The sequence below is a fragment of the Anopheles arabiensis genome, chromosome 3 (genome assembly GCF_016920715.1).
Source record: "Anopheles arabiensis isolate DONGOLA chromosome 3, AaraD3, whole genome shotgun sequence".
Taxonomy (NCBI): domain Eukaryota; kingdom Metazoa; phylum Arthropoda; class Insecta; order Diptera; family Culicidae; genus Anopheles; species Anopheles arabiensis.
Genome location: NC_053518.1, coordinates 92707528 through 92732825, shown reverse-complemented (window position 1 = coordinate 92732825; position 25298 = coordinate 92707528). Strand labels below are relative to the sequence as shown.

General features: G+C 50.3%; 3 protein-coding genes across 3 annotated transcripts in view; 1 reads left to right on the top strand and 2 right to left on the bottom strand.

The window, feature by feature from the left end:
* Window positions 1-8567, bottom strand: part of LOC120901806 (ecdysone-induced protein 75B, isoforms C/D) — a 110062-nt gene extending 101495 nt beyond the window's left edge. Inside the window, exon 1 of the mRNA XM_040310078.1 lies at window positions 8546-8567. The gene's annotated coding sequence lies outside the window, so the exon portion shown is untranslated. The remainder of the gene's footprint in view (window positions 1-8545) is intronic.
* Window positions 8568-8671: 104 nt separating this feature from the next.
* LOC120901808 lies at window positions 8672-16287 on the top strand. Its single transcript, XM_040310082.1, has 3 exons — window positions 8672-9107; window positions 15165-15530; window positions 15608-16287. Exons 1-3 carry the CDS (start codon window positions 8975-8977, stop codon window positions 15805-15807), a joined length of 699 nt encoding a protein of 232 aa, XP_040166016.1. The 5' UTR covers window positions 8672-8974; the 3' UTR covers window positions 15808-16287.
* A 204-nt stretch (window positions 16288-16491) lies between these two features.
* On the bottom strand, window positions 16492-24978 carry LOC120901805 (mediator of RNA polymerase II transcription subunit 1). The gene is made up of 5 exons (XM_040310073.1): window positions 24669-24978; window positions 23737-24580; window positions 23526-23659; window positions 19294-23447; window positions 16492-19216 (listed from the first exon to the last, which is right to left on the bottom strand). The coding sequence occupies exons 2-5, from the start codon at window positions 24058-24060 to the stop codon at window positions 17364-17366; spliced, it is 6465 nt and encodes a 2154-aa protein (XP_040166007.1). The 5' UTR covers window positions 24061-24580; window positions 24669-24978; the 3' UTR covers window positions 16492-17363.
* Window positions 24979-25298: the final 320 nt, after the last annotated feature.

The following is a 25298-nucleotide window of genomic DNA, read 5'->3' as shown; positions in this document are numbered from 1 at the left end:
GAAAATTAAATATTAAAATGTGAACTATTCTGTGGAGTGTGGGGTAAGACAGCGTAGTTCCGGGTGTCGTAGCGTATGAAGCAACAAAAAAAGAGAACAGTTTTCTAACAGCGAATAATTGCCTATCAAAAGTCCATCAAAAGTTTGTTCGTCGCTTGCGGACGCTTACGGTTACTGTATGGGAAGTGTCTGTCGAATCAAATGTCACTGTGGCATCATCATTTTGTTTTGTGTCATTTAGACATTTAAATGCATTTGATTTGTTTCTGTAGGTGATAATAGTAAGATTTTGTAACTACACAGCAGATTTCTAATAAAACATGACAATATGAACATAAAACAGAATAAAAAAATACATTACAAAGCTCAAAACAGTCAAAAGCATTGACAAGACAGATAACACCAACAAAAATGTGTAACAATATAAATAAAACATTAAAAACGAACTAACAATGACAAAATAAAACTAGAAACGTCACGAACTAATTAAAAACAATAACAAATAACAATAACAGTAACAATAACAATAACAATAACAATAACAATAACAATAACAATAACAATAACAAAAACTAAAAGATGATAAAAGACTTGTTTACCAACATAAATATGAAACTAAATCAAAGTTCCAACTATTTACTGAAAGACATGAAAAATAATCCAAAAGTGTGAGGAAACATACTAAATACTACAATTAAACAAAAAAACTACAAAATAAACCATAAAACAATCGTAAATGTTGATAAAAAATGTTAAACAAATATTCGCTTCCTAAAACACAAGTCATCAATAAAAGAACAAAAAAGAAACGTCGTTACAGCGTTACGCTGCGTGTTACACACACGCCATCTATATGCCTCCCAATTTCCCCGACAGCTTCTACTCCGACTGCAGTAGGCCGGAGTGGAGTGGGAAAAAAGCAGAACCAACCGTCGAGACAACGGTGCAACGGTCTCGCCCGTACTCACAACCCTTCTCCCCACTTCCTCCCATACCAAAAGACGCACGATGGGATGAGTGCAGCAGACACACAACGTGCCTTTCCCCCCTTCCTTCAACCGCCATCAGCCTGCCTATCTGTCGGGGAGCCGTTCTTCTCGTCCTGTTTTTCCTTCACCTTCACCAATGAATATTGCTGACGGTATGACCGTGGAGGATGAGGGCATGACTGTACAGTCACCAAAGGGCAGGGCAGGGCTGGCCTGGGTGGTGGTTTTTCGCGACATGCAGCTGTATTGGTTCCAGGCCGGTGCCAGCGCAGAGTGGGTCGCCCTAGGTAGTGGGTACATATTTCCGCAACATAAACGCAGCATAGCACAACAGCACACCGCACAGAGTCGCTCATACCTTCCTCCCCGCTTTCCACCTTCTCTTCCGGGGCAGTGTCGGGCACCCGGTTATGTACAAGCGTTCGCCGACCTTGCAATATCGGTCCGGGCAGGACCACGACCAACGCGAAGGTGGGAAGGAGCCGGGTGCGTTCGAGGCGCTTGCGCACACCGTGCCGTCTGGAGTGGGTCTGGGTCGGGGTTTTCGGTCGGTTCCTTCAGCGCTAGCCCAGATTCAACGTTCACGCAGACACGCAGAGACAGACACAGGGAGACACAAACACACACACACCCAAACACGCTGTACAGTCAGCTATGCAATTAGCGGAAGGATAACTGCGGGCGAAACGTTCCTGGAATGGGCATCGTATCGTACGGGACACCGCGTACCGAAGCGAGGGTTTCCCTTCCCTGGATGAGGAAGGTCATGAAAGTGGAAGCCACGAGAAGGCAAGGGACGGTGGGGCGGTGTATTGCACTACTTTTGTCGACCGGGATGTTGTTGATGGAGTTGGATGAGCTTCAGGATGAGAGAGAGAGAGAGAGAGAGAGCTAGACAGGGAATACAAGGAAGGACGATACCCCCTTCGCAGGTCCTCCTGCTTCTGCTCTAATTCTATGTTTACTCCACCGATGACGTACCGGGAGGCAGAGTTCTGGAGAGAACGCTATTTATCCTCCGTCGTCACAAAAGCCAGCTCCCCAGACATTGGGAATGGTGGTGTTTGGAGGGTCCTCCTTAGAACTTAAAATAGAGAGAGGAAGAGAGAGAGAGCGAGTGCCAGGATGAGTTTATCATGCTCCAACGAACAACTCGACGTCCTCGGTACAGGAAGTAGCCAAAACCATGGCTTTCCAATTCCAAGGGAGCGGTATACAGGAAGGACAAGAAGGACGAGACCTCGCACAGACAGCGAACCCTCTCCTCCACCGTTCCCGACAGACAGACCGAACGTTTGGCTATTATAAATAGTGAAATATGTCACGATGTAGCCGTCAAACCCATTCCGAGAGTCCGAGAGTTCGAGTAGAGACGGAGCCCCTGTCGCGTCCCTCCACTTCCCTGAAATTTCATCCCCGGGTAGGGCGCTCGAGAATATAGTTCAACAAACGCTATTTATTACTCGCCGCAGCGCAGCGCAGCGAAAACAAGGAAGAGTGAAACTTTCCCGAAAGTGGGAAATGCCGTGGCCGGAGACCCGAGGGCGAGAGTGGCTGGTGGGGCAAAATGTCTGATGCAGACAGCTCCCCGTTTTTCCTCGGGATTGGCGTGTTTGGGCCTTGCCCTGCTAAGTATGATGACCGTCTCCGATATTTGGATGATGGTGAAATTTCCTGTTGAGGAATTATTTCGCTTTTAGACGACTTCATTCCACCGGGAAGTCGTTTTTTGAGGGGTCGGCGGCTTTTGTTTCCCGAGACTGGGGACTTCCGGTTTGGGGAAGGTAGTTTGAATAGGGAAATTTATGTACAGACCACGTGTGAAGGTGGGCTGAGGCGGGTTTACACCAAGCAAAAGCAAGTTAAATGTATTTTAATTATTCATTCGAACATTTCTGTCTCATTATTGTCGCCGTCAGACGCCATTAGAACACAATTATAGTGGCTAAATCTCGAAATGGGAAACTCATATTAATCCATTACACCATTCACTGAGATAAAGACTCTGCAGAAACAATGTGTGCAAATAAATCACCACACTAAGGACGATGATTCTCTATTTACGCTTTTTCCCCCTGTTTTTGATACCGAAACCGAAAGAGGGACCAAAACCAGGAAACGAGAAGCATCTATCTCGTCTGAAGTCGACTACCCCCATATCCCGTTGCCGTTGCTCCTGAGTTTGTGAGAAGAGACAGCGTCCCTTGTCATCGTTTGGATGCTTTTCCTCCACATTGCTCCTCGTACTATATATGCTCAGTTTGTCTCCCTGCCGCTTTTGGTGCGATGATTATATAGCACAAGGTCTACGATCTCCTACGCCCTGCAACACCTGCATCTGGCGCAGCCGTATCCTGGGCGCTCGAGTGGTTGCCTGCCTGACGAAGTGCTTGAATCTGAATGCACGAGGATGAACTCAGCGCGCTGCTCGGGGCTGCTGGGTTATTCAAGGTTGCCGACTTGGCGGAAGTTTACGGTCGATTTTTGGGTTCACCATTGTACAAAGCAAGGAAGCGACTGTGATGATGGATTGTAATAGAAATTATTTACAAAACGTTGTTTCCGTCAGCAAAAAGATTTGGAAATTGCCGAAACGAATTGACAATATTTCACACATTTTTTGGCTTTTAGTGATCAAACAGAATAGAGCTACATCGAAACTGCTGCTTGCTTGATGTACATAACACTCATACTCATCTCTTATTCAGGTCAGCATGGGACACATTCGTGAAATTTTAAAATGCTTCCCGGAATAAATTTCATTGATCCTGTTTCAAGTTAAAATGTAATTGATGAACGGAAGCATCGCAACGATTGGTCATTGAAGGAAGTATTCTATTGACGTTTTGGAAAAAGAAACGACCGTAAAATCTCATTACCATTTAAATTGCATTGGCTAACCATTGCAACGTGCAATCGTCAGGATTCATCATGGAAATATCCCACAAGTTGCTCAAATTGCATCTCATGTTAGAGCTTTTAGGCTCATGCGAGCTTTTGAGCTCAAATGAAAGCTTTTACCGCTGTAAAGTTTGTTGGATTGTATGTTGTATGCAAGTTACAGACAAGTTGTAGGTATGCAGAGGGCGCTCGGGTGCCCGTGTTGCAAACTTTCACTTCACTTATTCCCATAAAATTGAATTTTCTTACTTTCTTTTGATGAGGTTGAAATAAAAAGCATAATTTCTCATAATTCTGTCTTATATTTACAAAAATGATATTGTTTCATCAGTGTGCTTTTACCAGTGTGTAAATGTAAATTGCCCTGTAATGTATATTTACTGTATTAGGTTGAGTTTTCTTAACAAAAAGTTCCTTATTAAGGTTGCAAGTCAATAATAGTGATATATTACGGAGATATAGAGTAAAAAAGCTAAAAAAAGAAGCTAATTGCAAGGCCCTTCCAACACTTCTCAATTAATCTGACCCACAGACTCTCCTGACTATTTGACAGATGCTTCTGTGTTCCTGATAAAACGCATTAATCAATACATTAATAAGCAATTGCATCAAATAATGCACAGCATTCACAGTAAACCGTTTTACTGCTGTACAAACATTAACATTTGCACTCAATACACCCACCATAAAAGAAATCGCACGCTAAAAGAATCCGATTATCCTATCAACTAATTGTTGACAACGCTTCCGCTCGATTCAATCATAATTTGTCCATCATCCGCCCCCAAACAGGTTTCCGAGAAAGGTCACCAATGGGGAAGCGATGAACCGTCTGAGCAAATTTTACCATCCATTTATTACCATAGAAATCAATCTAATCAAATCCATCCATGGCGCAAAAAGGAAACAAAAAAAGCACAACCGTATCACACCCCAAAACAATCGAAATTTGCTTTCCCTCCCGAAAGTGGAATAATTAACACCGCAACAACCGTAACCGTTGGTCGCAACGGTCATCAACGGTCCCAGGTCCTGGTGTGCAAACGACCCTTTGCCAGGGGGAGCAGCAGTCGAGCAGCTTTGCGCCATGCTGCTTTATAGCGCTGCTAACACACGCCGCAAATGTGGCTGCAACGCACGCTTTTCACGAGCAGCGCGCGCTTTTCACGGTCAGCATTGGGGTGCGACAAACGATTCAATCAATTTCTACACCAACCACAAGCACAAGTAGCAAAAAGTAATCGTTTTCATTATCCTTGGCAGCCGTGGAAGGTAGAAAAGACAGCAATTCGTTTCTTGTTTCGTTTTTTGGTTTTGGCATGTTAACGTTTGCCTGATTGATCCCAACGCGGGAAAGGAACGATTGGAATGGCATGACGCACGGGCAAGGGATCATGGCACACGGTGGAATGCGAAACAGCAACAATACGAACAAAAAACATGTCAAAATGTTGAAAAGATGCTCTGAAAAGGAAAACAAGGGAAAAAGAAGAACGAGCCCCAAAAATAGAAACATACAGCGAAGGTAATTAAACAACGCCAAACGAAGTAGTTAAAGTATTGTGCTTTAAATGGGTGAACCTAATTATTCATTTTATCAAGCTAAATTCAAATCAAGCAAAAATCGAAGAATTGCGCCTATAAGTATGCATTCCGCACTACATGATTGCATTAAAATTCGCTTCTGTTAGTCTAAAAGGTATTTGAGTTGTTCAAAACTATCTTTTTTGCAATAAAAAACACTTTTAACGTGCTCAAACCCTCTTCCATCTCCTCTCTTCCCCATTTCAACAAATTAAAATACACCCAAGGTCAGCGTAAAAAACAGGTGGATGACTTCCGCAAAGTATGAAAAGGAGCCATTGAATCAATCACAAACTCGTCAACAATACAGGCAACAACAAGCTACAGGTGTCTTCTCCTTCCGCCTTTCGGTACGTGTTAAAGTCACCGTCGCGTAGGATTGCAAAATCAATTACCATGGACGGGGCGCGAGAGACACGCCAAATGGTAGGATGAAAAGATTCCGTAGCGAAGGCCATCGGGAGGGAAGTTGTGATTGGCCATCGAACTGATCGATGGTAGGGGGGAACATCTGTACCGAAATAAAACTCCACTGGCCCCTTGTTGGCCCTTAACAGCGTGGCTACCCCTTAAAAACTAGCAACGGAGTAGGGCACCCATCAGTGAGGCTAAACATTCGACTCCTTCCGTTGTTTACGTTGAAGCGGATTTGCTTTGATTCGCGTTCCGGAAGCTCGATAACAGGCCAACAGCTTCAATAATTAGTGCCATTCACTTGGACACTTGGTGCGAAGGCAGAAGAACAGAGGAGAGGGGGCGAAAGGCACACGGCACCGACCGCAACTGGTGTCCGCGAAATTAGGATTTGTTTGTTTTTACGAGCGCGTTTACAACCTCACTTCAAAGCGCGGGCGGAGGATTTAATGGGAGCCAACATTAGCCACCAACCCTTACCACAACGAGAGCTTCTCCCCTCTACGTCGGTCGAGAGGTACTTTTAACGATGGCCGAGCGACCGGCGTGTATGGGTGTTTATTTGGGCCACATATGTGCGGCTATCGTTGCTGCCCCCAAGCCCGCCGCCAGATTAGCCAATTGACACTTCAGCTCATCAAGCGAAAGCGCGGCTACTGAGCAGCGAAATGCGCGACGGAAGCCACTTGAACCGAGCACTTCCGCTTTTCCACGCTTCATATTGTGTCCCCGCGCGGGTTTTATTTTACGCCGTATCCAAGTGGCATGGAGTGGGGAGCAGGGGAGTAAAAATATTGGCTAATTGATAATTTAATGCACTGTGCGACAGATTGGACAATTTCTAGTACCATCAATCTGCCGCCGCAGAGTGTACGCTGTGACGTGCGAAAGCCGAACGGTGGCGGTGGAAAACACCGATCGTTCCTCACGGTTGGATAATACCATTGTGGGTGGGTTGGGAATGTGTGGGATATGGGAGAGTGGATTGAGGTGCTTTTTATCTGTCTAAAATATTTTTTCCACCGGGTACAAGGGGAAGTTCTGTAGCCTTTTGAAGGTAAAATATGAAAGTGGGAAAATTCAATTGCTAGTTCTTGCAGTCGAATTAGTAAAAGTATGCTGGGATGTGTAGAAACGGGTAGAAAGTCAGAAGAGAGTCATATGCCGTTTGTTTCAGGGTAAAACGACGGCCTGAAAGGTAAACTGACAAGTGAATGATAGAGAAAAAGATGGAGTTAGAGCAAATTATTTTGAAAAAGTTGATAAGGCAGTTGGAAATTTGTAAAGTATTCCTACTAAATGCATACTAAAAATTTCCTTGAAAATGCTTTTAACAGCTTTTAGTTTTAACAATTTTCATATTTTGCAACCATTTTTTAAAACATTAATACGTCAAACATGTTAATAACTTTGTGCCTGAATTTAACAACTTGTAGTAAACATATTTTCATTTACCAGTTTTTGTAAATAAATACTAAAAAAAAGTTAAATAAAGCAAATTTGATAACCTATTGTCCAGAAAACATGCAACATCTACAACTTGACCGATATTGTTCCTCATTTTTAATTGCCCAATCATCAGACATCTAAGCCACAAGGAAAATTGCGACCATCATTGTGTCCTTTTTGCTTCCATTTTTACTTCACTGCGCGCTTCACACAGGCCCGACCGACCTCGACAGTACGGGCTGACGAGTGTACAGAAACAATTTGACAAAATTATTTCATCAATCCTGCACATTTCCGCAGTTTTTTGCCATGCCTTCCGTCTCCTGCAGCATGATAAACTCTAACCTCGAAGCGGTCGTCAATGATGCGGTCGTGGATGATGTCACTGTTTGGCCATAACTGTGGGGGGGGGTGGTGGATAATCCACAAGTGGACACAGACTTGTTGCATTCCATGCATATCTTAGGCAAAAATTTGAAAGCATTCTGAAGATTGTAGTTGCATGATGAACATGATGTTGTAGGCAGCGTTGTACACATGTACATGAATACAGTTTCTACAAGCAAAAAGACATCAAAACTTAACAGAAACGGCAAGTTTAAAGTTAGTTTTTCTATCGCAAAAAACGTATTAGAACAAATTAAACCCACTGCATGTACTGAGAACTATCAAACGCTTGCATCTTCGCGACTTCGTGCGAGCACAGTGGGGCAGTGTTGCCAAACCAACCGACAAACTGTGCACACGAAACGAGCAAAAACCGCGAATTACAACTCGCGAAACCATTTAATCAACCCAGACAGTTTCAATTGAGCCTCGCAAACGTATATGATTCAAGGGGGTTGCTGCTATGATTATCATCCAGACTAGACTTCCACAAATCATCGCCGATGTTCAAATCGCGTCTCGCAATGCATCTTGCAGCAGCAAGAAGGGGATAGAAAATATTAATAGAGTAATTTTGTCATCCGCAATGCATACATTTAGGCGTATTACCTGCTGCGTAGTGAAACGTAGCTGAATAACGCTACCACAGGAGCGTTAAAGATTAATTATCTATTTGGTGTCTCATTGGTGGAGCGTTCGCCCACCGAAAAAGCTTTTTTTCTGCTCGGTGAGTCGATTCAAACGCTCGTGAGATTCACCCTTAACGATACCCGCCGCTCACGGCGGCGAATGAGCATGAGATGAGAAACGGGAGCACTCACCGTATCGTACGCTGCGTTATCGTCGTCCGGAGTCGTACGCAGCTGTCGTCGTTTATCATGCCGTGCCGTTGTTGGCGAAAAATCGGGCCAAAGACGAGAAGCCGCCGGGTATAAAAGCGTCGGTCGGCCACCGGAAAGCGCAACAATCGTACACCAGGCATCAAACGCTCTGCATCACACACTCCCAGCAGCAATCCCAGTTCGGTGTGGTTGCAAAGACAGCGCAAAACCTGACCCCAAGCAACCGCCGTGTGTGCTGTGTGTGTGCTGTGTGTTCCGTTAGACGATCTTGCGCGTGGCTGTGGCTCGAATTCTTCGGACTTTCTTCAGCTGGTGGAGAGAGTGATTTTGTGAATTAGCCAAAAGTGTGCAAAGTGTGATCTTTCTCTCAAGCTTTCCTTCTGCAACTGAAGTGATCTTTTCGTCAGCATGGTGAAGCTTCATCTCGTCTGTGGCGTGCTGCTGTTCGCGTTCCTCGGCTGGGCCCACGGGCTGCCCGTGAAGGAGCAGGAGCTGGAGGAGGTCCTGACCAAGCTGCAGGAGCTGAAACGGCTGAACGATGGTAATGATCAAGTGCAAAATTTTCCCCTCTTTTTCCCCCCTTCCTACTGTCAGTGCCGTGTCTTCCAATCCACCAAAGTGCTGTCAACAATTGTCCCCGTGTGCCGTCCATTTGTTTCGTGTGCCGCTCGTGATCTTGTCAAATTACATGTTTGTGAAGCGTCCAGTCTGTTTGAAATGATTTACCACAACCGCTCATTAGCACGACGAGTAAAATATTCATTTCCGCCTCATTGCGGGGGTGCCAAAAATTTGCACTAACCTCCAAAACCAAAAAAGCCACGTGCTGGCACTCCAACAAACAGGAAACGCCAATTACTTCTACAAATATGGTTAACAAACAGTGCCATTTCCGTTTGCTACTTGTTGCATATCGCTGCTGCAGTTGAATCCTTTCGCTTACATTCCCCCTGGAGGAATTGGACGTTTCTCGTTTTGCTTACAGTGGCCAGGATGCAAATGGCTGTAAAGAGAAGAGAACGAAAAAGAAGAAGTCGGTATGAGTAGATATTTTACATTTTAATCAAAACAGTATCATCATACATCACGCTGCTGTCTCCGCCAGTAACAGAAGCAGCACCAGGTTGCAGCAGCAGCTGTAGCAGGACGCCCTCGGGGGCTTTCTGTGTGAAATAGCTCGGACAACGGCGGCATTCCGGAAATGGAGTGGCCTGGTGTTTCACAGCTCAAAAGCGGCCCAAGCCAAGGATCGAGGGAGGAATTGGTTGGGATGAGGAAGCACCATTGAGCGCGGACGGATGGGAAAGGAATGTATCCTCCCCTTCTAGGTCACCTTAATGAAGGCCGAAAAGTGTGTGCGGAGCAAAAATTTACAATCCAGACCACAGCGGACAGCTGGACCTGGGGACAGCCAGCATTATTATGAGATCATTTTTACGATTGCATGCGGGCAAGCAGCGCTTGAGCAACCTTGTTCCAACCATTCCCCGCCAGCCTTGTGGCGTATTGTACTGTTTTTATTTAATTCGATAAACATTCCAGCACCACATGCAGGGACCCCGTCATCATTCGACGGGAGTGGGGATGTGTTATTTGATGCGTTTTCTTGGATAGTTTCATTCCAAATGAGGCTAACGATAAGTGGTTGAGCGCAGGAGTTGGAAATCGTGATCAAGCATTTTGTGTTTAAATCATAGCCCGTGTTCCACGTGCGAGCGGCGGTCGGAGTTGAATATTTAATTTCACTCCATTCGTATGCATGCTTCTAATTGAAGTTGTATTAGGCATTAAATGCAATCAAGAGAAGATAATGCAACAACACAACATAATCTTCTTGAATATGTTTTAACCTCATTTGCATTAGCATTTCATCCACCCGTTTTAGCAGTACACTCTATAGCGAATCGCTTTTTGCTAACTCTACGCCAGGATGCGTTTTCCAATATCCTTTGCTCCCCCCATTGACTGAGCACTCCCTGCTCCTCATCCTCCAAAGTGTATAATTTATTATTTTAATAAATTGTCTTCGAGGCGCTCATCCCACATCCCCGGGAGACAAATCGAATTCGGTTAAGATAATTTCCATACCGCAAAGCGTGAACAACCACGCTGCTCCACTTCCGCGTCACAAAACTTGCAGCCCCCGGGGCTCGCTAATGCAATCACGAATGGAGACGCCTGGTGGCGCATGGTGGTTTTCGATCGCAGCTGAAAAAAAACAGGCAAGCGGAACGAGTACATAATTCCCATTTTGCCAACCGACGCGCTTATCGACGCACGGCCAAGGAGTAACAGGCATCCTTTCCCGCAGCCAGGACGCGCGGCGATGCGCTTCAATTTCCCGCTTCGCTGATACTTTTTCCGGTCTGGGAGCGTCTTTTGTTCTCGGGTTTTGTAGTGTTGAAGAGCAGGAACAGGAGGCGGTTTGCTTCCTAATGTATAATGAGCAGTGCGGGGTTCTTTTTTCCGCACTAATCGCCCCAAAACCGATACGCCTAAGCGAGTTTCCCACATGCATTAAAGGTTTGTTTGCTTCCGGGGTGGGATAATTCGATCGCGCTGACCGAGAGAAATCGGTAACACTAACCTTTCACACCAACCGACACACACACTGCCGGGGGTGACGGCATTTCCTATGGCTGCCTGTACCCCAGCGCCATTCGGTTGTAGTTGGTTCTGATTTCTCCCGTCCTTGCCATTCCATCACCCGCCTTCCCAGCTTGCAAGTGGCAAACTTAAAATTACATGAAAACATCATCAAAGCACGCAGCATGGTTGCTACTGGACACCACACATGCACACACACGCATGACGGTGATGTGAGCGCTCCACAAGTGTGTTTGGAGCCGTATGCGTGTGTGTATGCGCTGCTGTAGCACAATTGTAGCACATGTTCGGGTAGGTGGTGTTGGTCCATGATGTTCCAACTAGTTGCGTGCTAGGTACAATGCTAGGGGAAACAATGGAAGAGGGGGGGAACGGGGGAGGTTTCTTCCCATTTCCAGCAACACCAGAGCACCCTTTCCGAAAGGGCCTTTCCTCTTGTGTGTTTTGTATTGTTTGCTGGGTTTTTCGCACTGCCCGAATGAATGTTCTGCCATTTGCATTACTCATCGGCAGTACGGGGAACTTCAACGGGTAATTCAAGAGGTCTGCACACGCTCCTTTCGAATGCAGCCACGGTGCCACGATTGAAGAGGACACACATCGGTCGGTTGCAGCGTCATTGGCACTCCATTTGGGGGGTACTGCACTCGATAAAAAGGGGGGGATTCGTTGCCGTATTACTATCGTATGTCACATTCCATCGGTTGCAATGAACAAACAGGATGTAACACACCATTTGTAAAGAGAGGAGCTTTCGTTATTTAATTGTGTAAAAAAATGTTAAAAATTCTAAAATAAGATTGATAAATTAACATTTGAACTTTCTCACCAAGTCACATGTTCTAATGCAAGCTTAACCCGTAATCCCGTTCGCTACAACGTGCCAATATTGTTGCATTGGTAGGTTGGTTGCAAAGATTCGACCGGAAAAAAAGTTTGAAAAGTGCAACGGACAGATAGCGAAAAAGATGTAAAAAATGGGTACACAAAAAAGTGCATTTTTTCATCGTGAAAAAAACTGAGCGTATTGATAACTTTTGCCGGCGGCGAGCGTTTGAGTTTGACTTGGCAACTCGCTTTACTTGGGCAAAAGTTTATTTATTAAGTGACGAGGGAGCCAAACTATGGCTGGGTACCAGAGGGAATCAGAGGGAACCCGAAGAGACAGAGAGAGAGAGAAAAAATGAATGTTTATCTAAAAAGGATGATATCGTAACAAATTTTGAATTTTGTAGTATTTTTTTCTTTCTTATCACTCTTAGAGCATCGCGCTGCGCCCTTTTTGTGGTTGCGTTGCGAACGGCAGTAATTTTATCATTAAATTTTCCACCGAGTGGAACAGAATTTCCCCCTTTCTCACTGGAAGTATTTCAATTTACGGTTCAAACCAGTGACCGGCGGCACAGTGGCACAGTAGTTGTGTGAGCATAATTTTGAATACCGGACGGCTCGGCCACGTGCTGCCTCACGGCTTGCTCAGAGCGCTCCTGCCAGGATAATCACGGTATGTTCCCTTAGGAGCTGAGGCCGCATTTGAAACCACATACGGTGAGTGTGTGTGTGTGTGTGTTGTTTAACGAGAAACCTTGAATTTAAATTGCTGTTGCTGCTTTCCCGCTGCCACCCCAATTGCCTTTCAATTGGTCAAACGCTTGACAATGACTTGAACGATAATTTTGCTCCCTTCATGGGGCTTTTTGAGTATTTTGGGGCGTCTCCGATAGGCCCCAAAGAGGATAGAACAATTCTTACACATTCCTTGAAACTATTTCGTGCTTATTTTCTTTGGAAAGTTTTAAGTTTCGTTTAGCATCACGCCAGGTGCTAAAGTATTACACAGAAACCAATATTTTGTTTTTAAACGTGCGTTTTAGGAACATATTTTTCCCATGCAAACGCTTCTTGCTCGCATAAAGACAAAGTAATTGAGCAACAAACCAACCAAGCTTCATCGAGTGCCTGACGTGGGACGTAGATTGGGTTATGATGCAACGTTCCGAAGGTAAAACGATTCTACCAAAATTGATGCTCCGTGGTCTCGCAGCGTGTTGAAGCGACCTCAACCGTGAGGAGCAAAACATTGTTAACGATCTGTCTCACACGCACATAAAAAAGAACAGTTTTGTTTAACATCACAATCACAAGGTGCAAAATAATAGCCCAACTTTGTGCCATCTGGCCGTACAAACACGCTGGGCACGTGCGGTCGTGGTTTTTACGAGCGTCTTCAAGTGAGCGTCTGGTGGGTGGGCAGGGGTGTTTTTTCTTCCTTTTGGATGCTTATCCGACGCACAGCTGATGCTCAATTATTCATAGCTTTGTTCTATTATTATAATCATCGCCCCGAAGAGGTGCCGAAAATGAGATGCCGATATAGAGTCGTAAAAAACCTGTTTGTCATCGGGCGCCTGTAACGAGTTTAATTACATCAACCATAATCAATCATCCGAGATGTAGTCACTACCCTAGCTCTCAATGTGTGTGTGTGTTTATATGTCTACCTGTTTGGTATTTGTCTTTTGTTCCTCGTCTCTGTCCCGTTCAGTGTGTGTGTGTTGTTCCTTGTGAATCGTGTCTTACACCTAACGTGAGCGTCCAACTGCGTGTCTAGAGGGCGCTGCTTAACGCCGACCGTCTTTCTCCACGTGTTTGTCCTGTGTCCATTGTCCAAGTTGTAAGCGGTAAGCGGTGTAGCGGCGATCGCAACTGAACGCCTCATATTAATGCTTCAAACCCATTTTTACACGCGTACCCAACTCGCACCCTACCGGACACAACACAGAGTACCTGTTCTACAACCGCATTCTGCTCAACTCGGCCGGCATCTACGATGGATCCTTCTCCGCCGTGCCACGCAACGCCGTCGGCAGTCCGTTCGGGCGGAACCAACGCTCGCTCGACTCGATCGGCGGCGGCAATCTGCTCAAGCGAGCGTCACTCGACTCGATCGGCGGTGGAAACTTACTGAAGAAATAAGTAACCACAAGCCACGGAACATCACGAGATGACTAGAGATCGAATTTGGTTACCGCACAACGAAGCCACGATGGATTTGAGTTTATGGACCAACATTAAGTTACCGACAGCCAGGCCGGAGGAGTCTGTCCCACCCCACAGCATTGTTAACAGGCGCCCTTTCTGATGGGGCCCGAACAAAAAGAACAAACAAAGAACGATCATAATCATAATCTGACCTGGACACTTTGATACCTTGAGCAAATCGAACAATCGATTTGTTAAATTAACAACACTCAAAATTATTTACCTCTGTGCTAGTTTTGTCCCCATTGGATGGAAAGTGGACACACACACATGCGCGCGCGTATCGTTTAAACGGAGCCCGACCCAAGCCCTTCTCTCTCTTGGCAAATTTAGCATTTGTTGAACTTAAATTGTAGCCTCCTTCATCGACACCGGGCACGGAACCTCAACGGAAAAGTTGAGCGAACAAAAAACGTCCGGCCAAGTAATAAAATGAAAAAAAAACCAACAATCAAACAAAATGTACAATAAAGCCCTGAATGCAAACGTCTCCTAAGAGCCAATATGAACTACTGTGCTTGTTTCTTAACTAAACCTTCATTTTGTGTGGCGAAAAGTGTGGAAAAACTAAGACATCCGAAGCCGCGTGGCAACCGAGCACCAGTGGGCAGCCTTAAAGCAGCGTCAAAGCTGCAACAAGGCTGCCGCTCAATCGATTAAAGTGCTTTATCCGTCCCGTTCTAGACATTTCGTCATCGCCAAATGCAAGTAGGTCAGGTTCAATATCTACAAAAAAAGAAGAAACGAATTAAAATGCAGTCGTAAATAATAAAAAAAATAAAAATATTGAAAAAATGCAACCAAAACAGCCTTACCATCTGAAACAAAAGGTCCAACGGCTCGCTAACCATTGCTCCCGCTCTTCTTTTCACCCGCTGCATTGTTTTGCTATGCTCTAATGATTCTTTTAATTCACACAAAAAAAACATAAAACCCGCCACGAGAATAGGCCAACTGAAGCAGGTCAACGAGGAAAAGTTGCAGCAGCTCGGCGGCGCCTCCACCAACGGTCAGCGAACGGCTGGAGGGGCGAGTAGTGCTGCTGCTGGTGGTATTGCAGGAGCCGCTTCGTCCGGCTTCAAGACGAAACGATCGCTCAACAACTCGGACCGGCGGACGCTGCTGTACAACTACTATTCCCGCGGGTTGGCGCCAATGTACGACAAGCGCAACTTTGACGAGATCGATCGGTTCGCCCGGTTCAACGGTAAGCGCAACCTGGACTACGAGCCCTCGTACACCGGTTCGGCCGACCACAATGGGTACAATGGGCGCTTCAGCAAGCGTAACTTTGACGAAATTGACCGCTTTAATGGTAAGTTTACTCCCACGGCTAAATGCGAAATAGCCGTAAAAGCTTCTCGTTCTCTCTCTCCTATGTGTGCGCTTAAGGAATGTCTGGCTTCAACTATCGGCTTAACGGCGATGACATGGCGACGATCGGCAAGCGGAACTTTGACGAAATCGATCGGTTCGGCCGGTTCGCCTTCAACAAGCGCTACTTCCCGGAGGTGAACGAGCTCAGCCCGGGCAACAATCTCAAGCACGACCTGTCGGAGGATATGGCCGTCATCAACGAGTACTCCCAGTAAAGGGACTGTGGTAAGCAGGAAAGCGGATACCGACAGACCGAATGCCGAAACACGAAACAGTCCCGAGCGCCCCCTTGCACCATCTTCCTCTGCTAAGCAGCACACCGAGAAGCACTTTCTTTGAGTTTCCTACATCGAGCAAAACACTGCAAGTGTGCAAGAATTAAATTAAGCAAATGGCACAGAATGGTCAGTAATGTACGCGATCGATGTGCACGTGTTTTATCGCGTTTTTCACACACAGACTCACCGAAATAAATAAACACTAGTTCACTAATTGTAATTAAAAAAAACACACAGAAAATGTTTAAAAAAACACTAATTACTATGAAAACAACCTATCGATGGAGTGATACGAGAGGAAACGGATGGAGGGATGGATTAAAAACAAGCGTTACTTAAATAAGTTTGAACATAATGTTGTAAAGTAAGAAACAAAGGCAAAATAAACAGATGAAAGTGAAACAAAAAGAGTGAAAAAATCTCCACAAAAAAAAACGAATAAGCATAGCTTCATAAAATTACCCAATAAACCACTTTGCTAATTGATGTGTGTTGTAGCTCTGACAAGGTATTGGCCATTCTGTTCATTAGGATTTGCCGGGAAGCGCGCACTGGGTCGTGGTAAACTTTCTTTCTTCGATTCGTTCGGACAACGCATTGTTCACAGTCGAGGTGCAAGGCTTTTTGCTTCAACTTTCCACCACCGCGGCATGTCGTTGCACGTGCGTGTGGTTTCGTTATTGTTTCATTAGCTGGCGCTTTTTTTCTGTTGCTTTATTACCACTCCACTTTCGGTGTTTAATGCTGCTATAGTACTTTTTTTTTGTTTTAGTTTACCTGGGAATAACGTTTTCCTACATTGCCTCCACTGCTGCTCTTCTGCTCTGCCCTTTCAATTATGCGATTTGCTCTATCTGTTTGCTTATACAAATACCATCCTGATGCCACCACCATCCTGTGCGTGCGTGCAGGCTGCGGCGATTGCTGGTAGATTTCTTTAATGTACATTTACAGTCCTCAGGTCAGCTTCTCTATGCTGCGCGCTTCTGCAACATAACGGCAACAACCAGCAGACCAAACTGACGGACGAACCTGCTGCTTACTGCCGTTATTGCTACGCTAACAAGAGTGTATGTCCTGGTGTATCCTTTTTCGATATTTCGTCAGGATGTAAACTTCCCCTGAGGAAAGAAACCGTTCGTTTTTCCGTACGCCCTTTTGTCCTATCAATGTTTCTCCTCCTAAATCTAAGCAAACTTCCGTGTGCTCTTGTGTCATGATCATCAGCTAAATTGTCTCTTTACAAAGTAGGAGCGAATCTGCGGTAGCTGTGCTTTAAAATACTACCCAAAAAAATGAAACAAACAAACAAACAACACCTTTCAACCGCTTCTTTCCTACGCGATAAGCGCGAGCACAAGGAATTTGTAAGGCGACAAACATCTAATGCTCCCCCTTCTCCATCGAGTGGCAGTAAGTAGGTAATGGTCTCTTGCTAGTGCTCAGTAGCCCAGGACAATCCACGCCGTGCCGCCGTGGCCTCATCCTGTGTGTCATTTGCTGCCGATACCGATCAGCGCCTCATCCATCAGATCGTCGTCGAGACCGGCGGCGCCGGCCGCGTGCGTCGACGAAGCATTGGAGTGCGGCGAGGCGAAGGGTAGCGGAGAGGGTGCGGGCGACTTGACCAGATGCACCGAGACGGAGGCCGGCGACGGCAGGTTGTTCAGGGCCGCGGCACCACCGACGACGTGATTGTTCAGATGGTTGCTGTGGTGGTTGTTAAGTAGATTGTTGGGCGGCGGCGGCGGCAGTACGCCACTCTTGGCGGCCAGTGCCGCTATGAGCTGCTGCGTGCTGGTACTGTCCAGTGGCAGGGACCCGCCGGTGGACGCCGGAGACTGCCCTCCACCAGCGGCGGCACTCATCGCGTTCATCATCATCATCGACGCCATCGAGGCAACGGCGGGTGTGCTGCCGGCCACTGCGTCACCGCTATTGCCGCTCCCGCCTCCAATCCCATCCTGGGAAGAGTGGGAATGATTCGATATCGTGCTGCTGGGGCGCGACGGAGGGCGCATTAGCGTACCGGAGCCCACGTCACCATCGTTCGACGCACCGCCAGAGATGGGCGATGGAAACGGGGGCAGCACCATCGAGCTCGTTGTGGTGGGCGTGCCCGGAGCCGAGCCGGATCCGCCACCCGAACGAAACCCGTCTCTACTGGCGCTCCCCGACAGCATGCCGGGAGAGGCCCGTCCGGCCGTGGGAAACATACTTCCATCGGAGCTGTTCGACTTGGTCTGCAGTGAGCCATCGCTGCCAAACATTTTCTGCACAATGTTAGGCAGTAGCGGATGCAGCCCGGCTCCACCACCACCACCAGCTCCGGCAGTACCATCGACCGATGCTGCACTCGTTCCCGGAGCCATTTTGTTGCTACTTTTAGCTGCAGCGCCGAGCAGATCGGACAGTAGCCGAGCGCTTGCTTCGCCGGAAGGAGAAGTGGACGAGAACTGCCTGACCGGCGACGAGCCTACCGATGGTGCGGCAGTGGTAACGGGCGTCTGTTGCTTCTGTTTCCTCGCCGCAGGATCCTTGGCGCTCTTGGAGCCCGTCTCGCCGCTTTCGCTCGACCCGGTAGAGGCTGTACCGCTGGCGCCACTGTTGGAGCGTGCCGAAAGCTTCGGGATTTGAAACTTTGTGTCAAGCGACTTGGCAAACCCCTCCATGTTGCCCATCGAGCCGGTCGGGTAGCCGAGCATCTTCATGATCGATATCGGGTTGACCAGGGCGGAGGACGATGATCCCGTGCCGGATCCGGTCCCGCCCGTAGCTCCCGTCAGCATCGCTCCGGTAAGCGACGAAGCGGACGATGATTTCGACCGGCCGGACGTGGAGCCGCCCTTCTCCTTCGACGAGTAGGCGGACGATGAGGACGAGCTGGCCGGGTTGGAGGTGGACTTTGGCGAGCTTACCTTGGACGCTTTCATTCCCGTACCGCCGCTTCCGCCGAGCGAACCGAATGAGTTGGACTTTTGAAACGGTGCCTTGGAGGAGCTGGACGTGGAGCTGGTGTAGTGCGGGCTCTTGGTGGACGATGGGAAGGCTCCGCTGAAGGAGGTAGTGTGGTTCGATTGCTGCTGCTGTTGCTGCTGCTGCTGCTGCTGCTTGGACGACACGGGCCCGCTGGATACGCCGGACTTTAGGCCGGATTTGTTGCTCGACTTGGACCCGCTGCCACTGTTGGAGGAGGAGGAGGAGCTTTTGTTGGAGCCCTTCTTGTTCTGGATCGTCAGCTTGATGCCGTCCGAGCTGGGCTTCACCATGTACTCGGACGCTTTGCCGCTGGTCAGGGCCGCCGTCAGCGAAGGTGCACTCGTCACGGAGCTGGATTGAGTTAGGGCTGAAAGGTGTGTGAGAGAGAAACAAGGATTAAAGGATGAATTTGAGGAAGAAATAACGCTCTTGTTCACTACTTACCTGCACCAGCAATCCCCGCCGTGGAGGAAACACAATTGCTCAATGAACTGGTGCCACCCGACGGCAACAAGCCGCTCCCCGACTTGGCCGATTCCTTCAGACCGCCAAACCCGCCGATGTTTACGCCAGTCCCAATGCCACCCGTCCCAGCCGCCAGCGAGGTCGTCTGCTGAGTGATGGTCATTTCTGGCAGTATCAGCACCGCCTCGTCGTCCGCCGATTGGGCCGACTTGAGCTTATCGATCACGGCACTCAGCGAACCGCCCAGTCCAGTGCTGCCGCCGGCGGCCGTGGGGGTTTTGCGGTTTTTTGCCGCCTGCAGTGCCTGCAGCATCGAGCTTGCCGTGGTCATGCCCGGTCCGGGCAGTCCCAGCCCTCCCAGGGCAGCCGCAGCACCCGGGACGGGCCCGGTCAGATCGATCATCGGGGCGACGGGCGAGCTCGAGCCAGCGTCTCCGATCCCGGCCGCCATCGAGATGCTCATCGACGAGCCGGCGGCCAGATCGAGCTGTTTCAGCTTCAAGCTTGAGTTCTTCGAGCGCCCACCCGAACTGGAGCTGGAACTCGAGCCAGCAGCACTGGTCGCGGTGAGCGACGATGAGCCAGTAGCGGTGTTGGTGGTGCCGAACTGAAGCGCCTTCTTCTCCGACCGTTCCTTGTCGCGCTCCTTGGATGAACTACCCGCGGTGGAGATGCTTGCGCCGCTCGTTCCACCACCACCGCCGCCGACGTCTGAGGATTTCGACCCGGGAGAGCTACCGCTGGCCGCGGCCGACTTCAGCGCAGACATACTGGGCTTGCCGCCACCGGTCGAGCTACCGCCCGAGTGCAGCGGATGCTTCGGCGACACCGACGAACCATGCTTGGGGCTGTGAAACCCCAACGGCCCACCGCTTCCGCTGTGCTTCGGGCTGCTGTGATGGACCGGGCTGGAGTGTTTCGGGCTCGACTTGCTCGTCGACAGCGAGGACCCGCCCACGCCTCCACCACTGCGGTGCGGGGACGATTCGCCCGACGACTTGTACGGCAGCTTGTTGGGCGGTCCCATCGCCGAATCGTCCGTTTTGCGCTTTTTCTTCTTCTCCGATTTGCTCGAGCTGGTTCGCTCCGACGAGTCGGATGTCTTTCGATGGCTGCCGCTGCCACCGCCGCTGCTGGATGAGGATTTTTTAACCGTCGATGAGGAAGTAGCGGTGGTCGAGGATGTACTGCCGGTAGCGTTGCTTTGCGGTACTGCTATTGGCGCGCTGGTGACGCTTGGGGAAGGAAATCCACTCGCTGCCACGGTCCCAGCGCTCGTTGCGAGCGGGATAATTTCCAATCCGGAGCCGCTGATCGTTGGGAGAGGTGTTTTCTCTAGCCCAGCACCACCGGAAGGCGATACGACCTTGCTGGCGATGGGCGATACTGCTCCCAGCGCTGGCTTCCCGGAAGGAGAGCCGAACGACGCTTTCGCTATGGCCGCCACTGGTTGAGTATTGTTTGTCTCGGCGAAAAAGCTGCTCATCTCGGCCTCGACCAGATCCACGCTCTCTTCCAGCTCGTCCGACGCAGCGGACGTGCTCGAGCTGCTCGAGCTGCTGCTCGAGCTGCTGCTCGAGCTGGAGCTGGAGCTACTCGAGCTGCGGCGCCTCTTCGTCGGCTGCCCGGCGCCAGTGGACCGTTTCACCGCGTCCGGCTCGAGCGCGGAAAAATCGAGACTCTCCAGCAGCAACGTCCCCGGGCAGGGCCGATCCGGTGCCGGCTCACCGGCTAGCGGACCGCCGGCCAGCGAAAACCCCGCCGAGGACAGAGAAGATAGGGAGGAGGAAGAGGAAGATTGGAGCGGCATCGTGGCACCCGTGGCGGTGTCACCGTCGCCGCCACCCGTCGGCAGGACGCTCGGAGGTTCATTCTTAGCAGAAATCATCGCGTTTGTAGTTGTAGTTCCACCCAAAGAGCTGCCCTTGGCATCGGTCCCCGCCGCCGCCGGGACCGTCTCCCCGAACAGTGGCAAGCCGCCGGTGTCCTCCTCCGTTGCACCGCCGGTTTGCAGCCGCTGCTCGCTGCTGTTTCCTGCACCTGTTGCGCCGGATGCTGCTGCACCCACATCCTGGCTGGTGATCGTGGTGGTGGTGATGCTGCTGCTGTTGGTGGCACCGGTCGCGCCTGCCACACCAGCCGCCCCAATGTTGGCCTTCTCCGTACCAACAGCGTCACATGCGCCGCCGCCACCGCCACCACCAACGCTAAGGTTGCTATCACTCTTTGGGCTCTTACAAAAATCCTCCATGCGTCGTTTCTTTGCTGCACCGCCCGCCAACGGTTCCGGCGGCTCCCGGGCAACCATGCCGCCCGGCCCTCTGCCACCAACGATGCCAATGGCTGCCGCCGCCCCCAATCCGCTCCCGTTTCGCTCGGTCAGCATATCACAAAAGTCTAGACCAAGGGAGCCGCCGCCGCTCACCGTGAGACCGTTGCCCTCTCCGTTCATTAGACCGCGCTGCTGCTGGGCGGCGGCCGTCCCGTTCGTTGCCGCACTGCCTCCACCTCCGCCAGCGCCCGAGCCATCCACTGCCGGGCCCGGTCCACCGAGCGACGAGAGGTTGAACCCGTTCATTGTTCCATCGTCCCCTGTGCCGGTTAAACCACCGGCCGGACCCGTTCCATCACCGCCATTGTTAAGACCCGGAGCAGCACCTCCCGCTCCACCGCCTCCACCCCCACCACCGCCGGGGCCTCCACCGGCACCTCCCAAAGACACTGTGGAGCTGCCGAGCACGTTCGGTTTGAACTTCTGCTCGTGCTCCTCCTCCCACGCCTTCATCAGCGCTCGCAGCGTGACCGGGATCGACATACAACGCTGCAGCACGGCCGAAATGCGCTCCACCGTATGCTCGTCGCTGGTTTCACCCTCGCTGCAGTAAATGCGCACCGCAATGTTGGCAATGTTCTGCAGATCAAACTCGACCGTGGCCAGCGACTCCTCGTACGGGTGTATCAGCGAGACGGTAATGTTCTGGCAGGACAGGGCACTCACCTCGAACACCAGCAGCCCGCCGGTCGTTCCGTTCTCGATCGTATGTACACTGCCACCGTCCAGCAGCTGCTGCAGTGCGCTGGGCCGTCCGCCACCACCGCCCGGGGCGTTCGTGCGGATGCAGCTCGACAGCAGCTGATTGAAAACGGCCTGCTGCCGGAGGTAGGTTAAGATCTTGGGCACGTGCTGCGGCTCAGTGAACGGTATGCTGCTCACCATCATCCCGCGCAGCGACGGATTGTCCGTGAGAAAGTAGCAATGGTACTGGTCCGGCAGCGACACCAGCAAACCCTTCGCCAGATCCGTCACGCTTCCTGCCGACGCGTGGTGTGCGATCAGCCCGAGAAGCGATCCCGGCAGCCCACCACCACCGGACGAACCTTCGCCCGCCTGCTGCTGTTCGCCCGCTCCACTACCACCAACGATGCCCCTGATCGCGCGCATCATTGCGCTGTTGAGCGGCATCGGTTTGCTCAGCCGCAGCACGAACGTGGCCGGCAGCGAGGTAGAGTTGTGCTTCTCGATCGGCGTGTACACCGGCTGCAGTACGGACGCCGCACTCCCGCTCCCCGCATTCACCACTAGCAGCGGCTGTATCTGCAGCTTGTTCGCGCTGGACGCTTCCAGCACCACCGCCACGCTGCAACCGATGCGCTCCTGGGCGATCAGCTCGGCCGACAGCACGTTCATGGTGCGCGTGGTCAGATCGAGCAGCTCGTACGGTGCCACGAAGTAGGTCAGCCGCATCGGGTGGCCCCCGCGTCGCTTCTGCACCACGCCGAGCGGCGCCTTGTGCAGCTGCGCGTGCACATCCGCGTAGTGCTGCAGCGACAGCGTGTACAGCGTGTGCAGGTCGGTTTCGAGCGCCTGCAGCGCGACGAACGCATTCACCTTGATCTTCTTCTCCGCGTTGAGCTGATAGATGGAGGCCAGCCCCTCGAGCTGGGTGGTAAAGTCGGCAAAGTCGCCCCGCTGCAGGCAGGCGACCAGCTCGCTGCAGCTCTGCTGCTTCATCTTGCACTCGTGGTGCACCTTGACGTCCTGCACCGTGCCCCCGGCCGGGTCGAGTATGATTTCGAGGTAAAACATGTCGGACGAGATGAACAGGCCGGACGTGTCTTCGCTGAGCTTGAGGCTACAAAAAAGAGAGGGCGCGAATCGTTAGAGCAAAGCACGAAGCAGGCGGTGCTCATCGCCGATAGCACGAACTTACCCTAACTGTCTGGTGAGACAGTCGAGTCGCTCAACCAGACCCTGCCGGGTGGTCACCTTTATGCAATACTGCATGCTGTCGAGCGTTTTCTGTAGATTAGACTTTTCCACCGCGTCTAAGGCGTATCGTTTTTCCTGCGAATTGAAGGGAAAGACAGGGAACCGTTAAGGGAATTGTTCGTACGGAAGGAGTTCCCTTGGTTCACACTTACCAGGAGCGACATCCGCACGGATTTGGACATCTCCTGGAAGGATTTGTACTGAGCCGATTTGGCCTTCGTCCGTAGCCGCTCCATCAGCAGCTCCATCTGCCACGTCTCATGCTTGTCCCCGCCGAGCAGCACCTTCCCGGCCGTTCCCGTCCCTCCAGCGGATGGCCCTCCACCGCCGGGCGGTTTAATGTCGGGCTTGCCGATACCCTTGCCACCGCCGGGACCACCGCCGGGACCACCACTACCACCACCACCACCACCGTTCGCCATCAGTAGGGCCGGAAGACTTCCACCACTGACCGCTGCCGTACCGGAAGCTGACATCGTGTGTGCGTATGCGTGGGTATGATTCTGTATGCGACACACTCTTCTCTCCCTGCTGTTCCCCCCGCTACTCTGATTCCTCCCAATATGCTGCGCAGCTAGGCAGTCCCACTTTTGTTGTCTCTAACACTGCAACGGATGCACACGCCACTCATCGTCCCGTGCCCGTACCCATTCTCTTCGTCACCATGAGCAAAGTTCACGACAGCCGGACGACACATTTTCCCCACCCGTCCTCGGCTGGCGTTCCGGCGAACCGTCGCAATCCGGTGGCATCTAAAACGATCACTTTTCCCCCATCACCACCACCACCATCGGGAAAATGGCTCCGATTACAAAACTTTCCCTTTAATTTCTTCCTCCGGTCACCGTTTCTAGGCGTACACACACACACACGCACACACTCACTCGCTCGCGCATACGCTTGGTCGAGCGGGTGCGGGGCGGGAGAGATCCGCACGCAAGTATGGTTTCCCGTTGATCAGAGGAAAATGGCTTGCGATGCTAATTCGGCAGCACCCTGCAATCACTTACGAGAAAGATTTCATTCAACAAATCTTATCTTTCGGTCGCCCCTTTCCACATGAGGGCAACAAACGCGTACACACCGTGGCTGCGACTACACACAGAAAACTTCACTGCCAGGTAGCACCCCTTCGTTTTCCCCCAGCACGACTTCTTCCACACACACGCACACGCTCCTCGGCACGATGACCTGCCGCACGTTTCACCGCTTTTCCGCACGCCTTCCCCCACTGCTAGCAGGTTCCTCCGGCTGTATGGAGTGTCCTGCACCGGTCTGCCCACCGTGGGACACAATTTTCACGCACGCGGAACAGAAGAAAGCGCAGAACTTTTCCTACTTGTCGCGACGGACGAGGTAAATAAATGGCTGCCGTCGTCACGATTTCGACCCGTACAACATGGCCAGGGTTTTTGACGTTCCAATATCGCTGCATCTCGCTCATTTTCTCTACCCATCCTTTACTCGTCTACAGTGCTCGTTTCAAAGAGAGCGTTTGTCCATATGCCTTTCGTTGGTGTTGGTGTTGGTGACAATTTACGCGCATCGTGTACCGAGGTGTGTATGTTCTCGCTCGTTGTGTCATGCCACGCGTGAAAAAACATAAAAAAACTTGGTGGATTACTAAATTTAATGTGCGCAATTTTGTTTAATTATTTGCATCGGAATCGATTGCAGTTTAGTTCAAATGCAATTAAATAGACGGATAAGGACA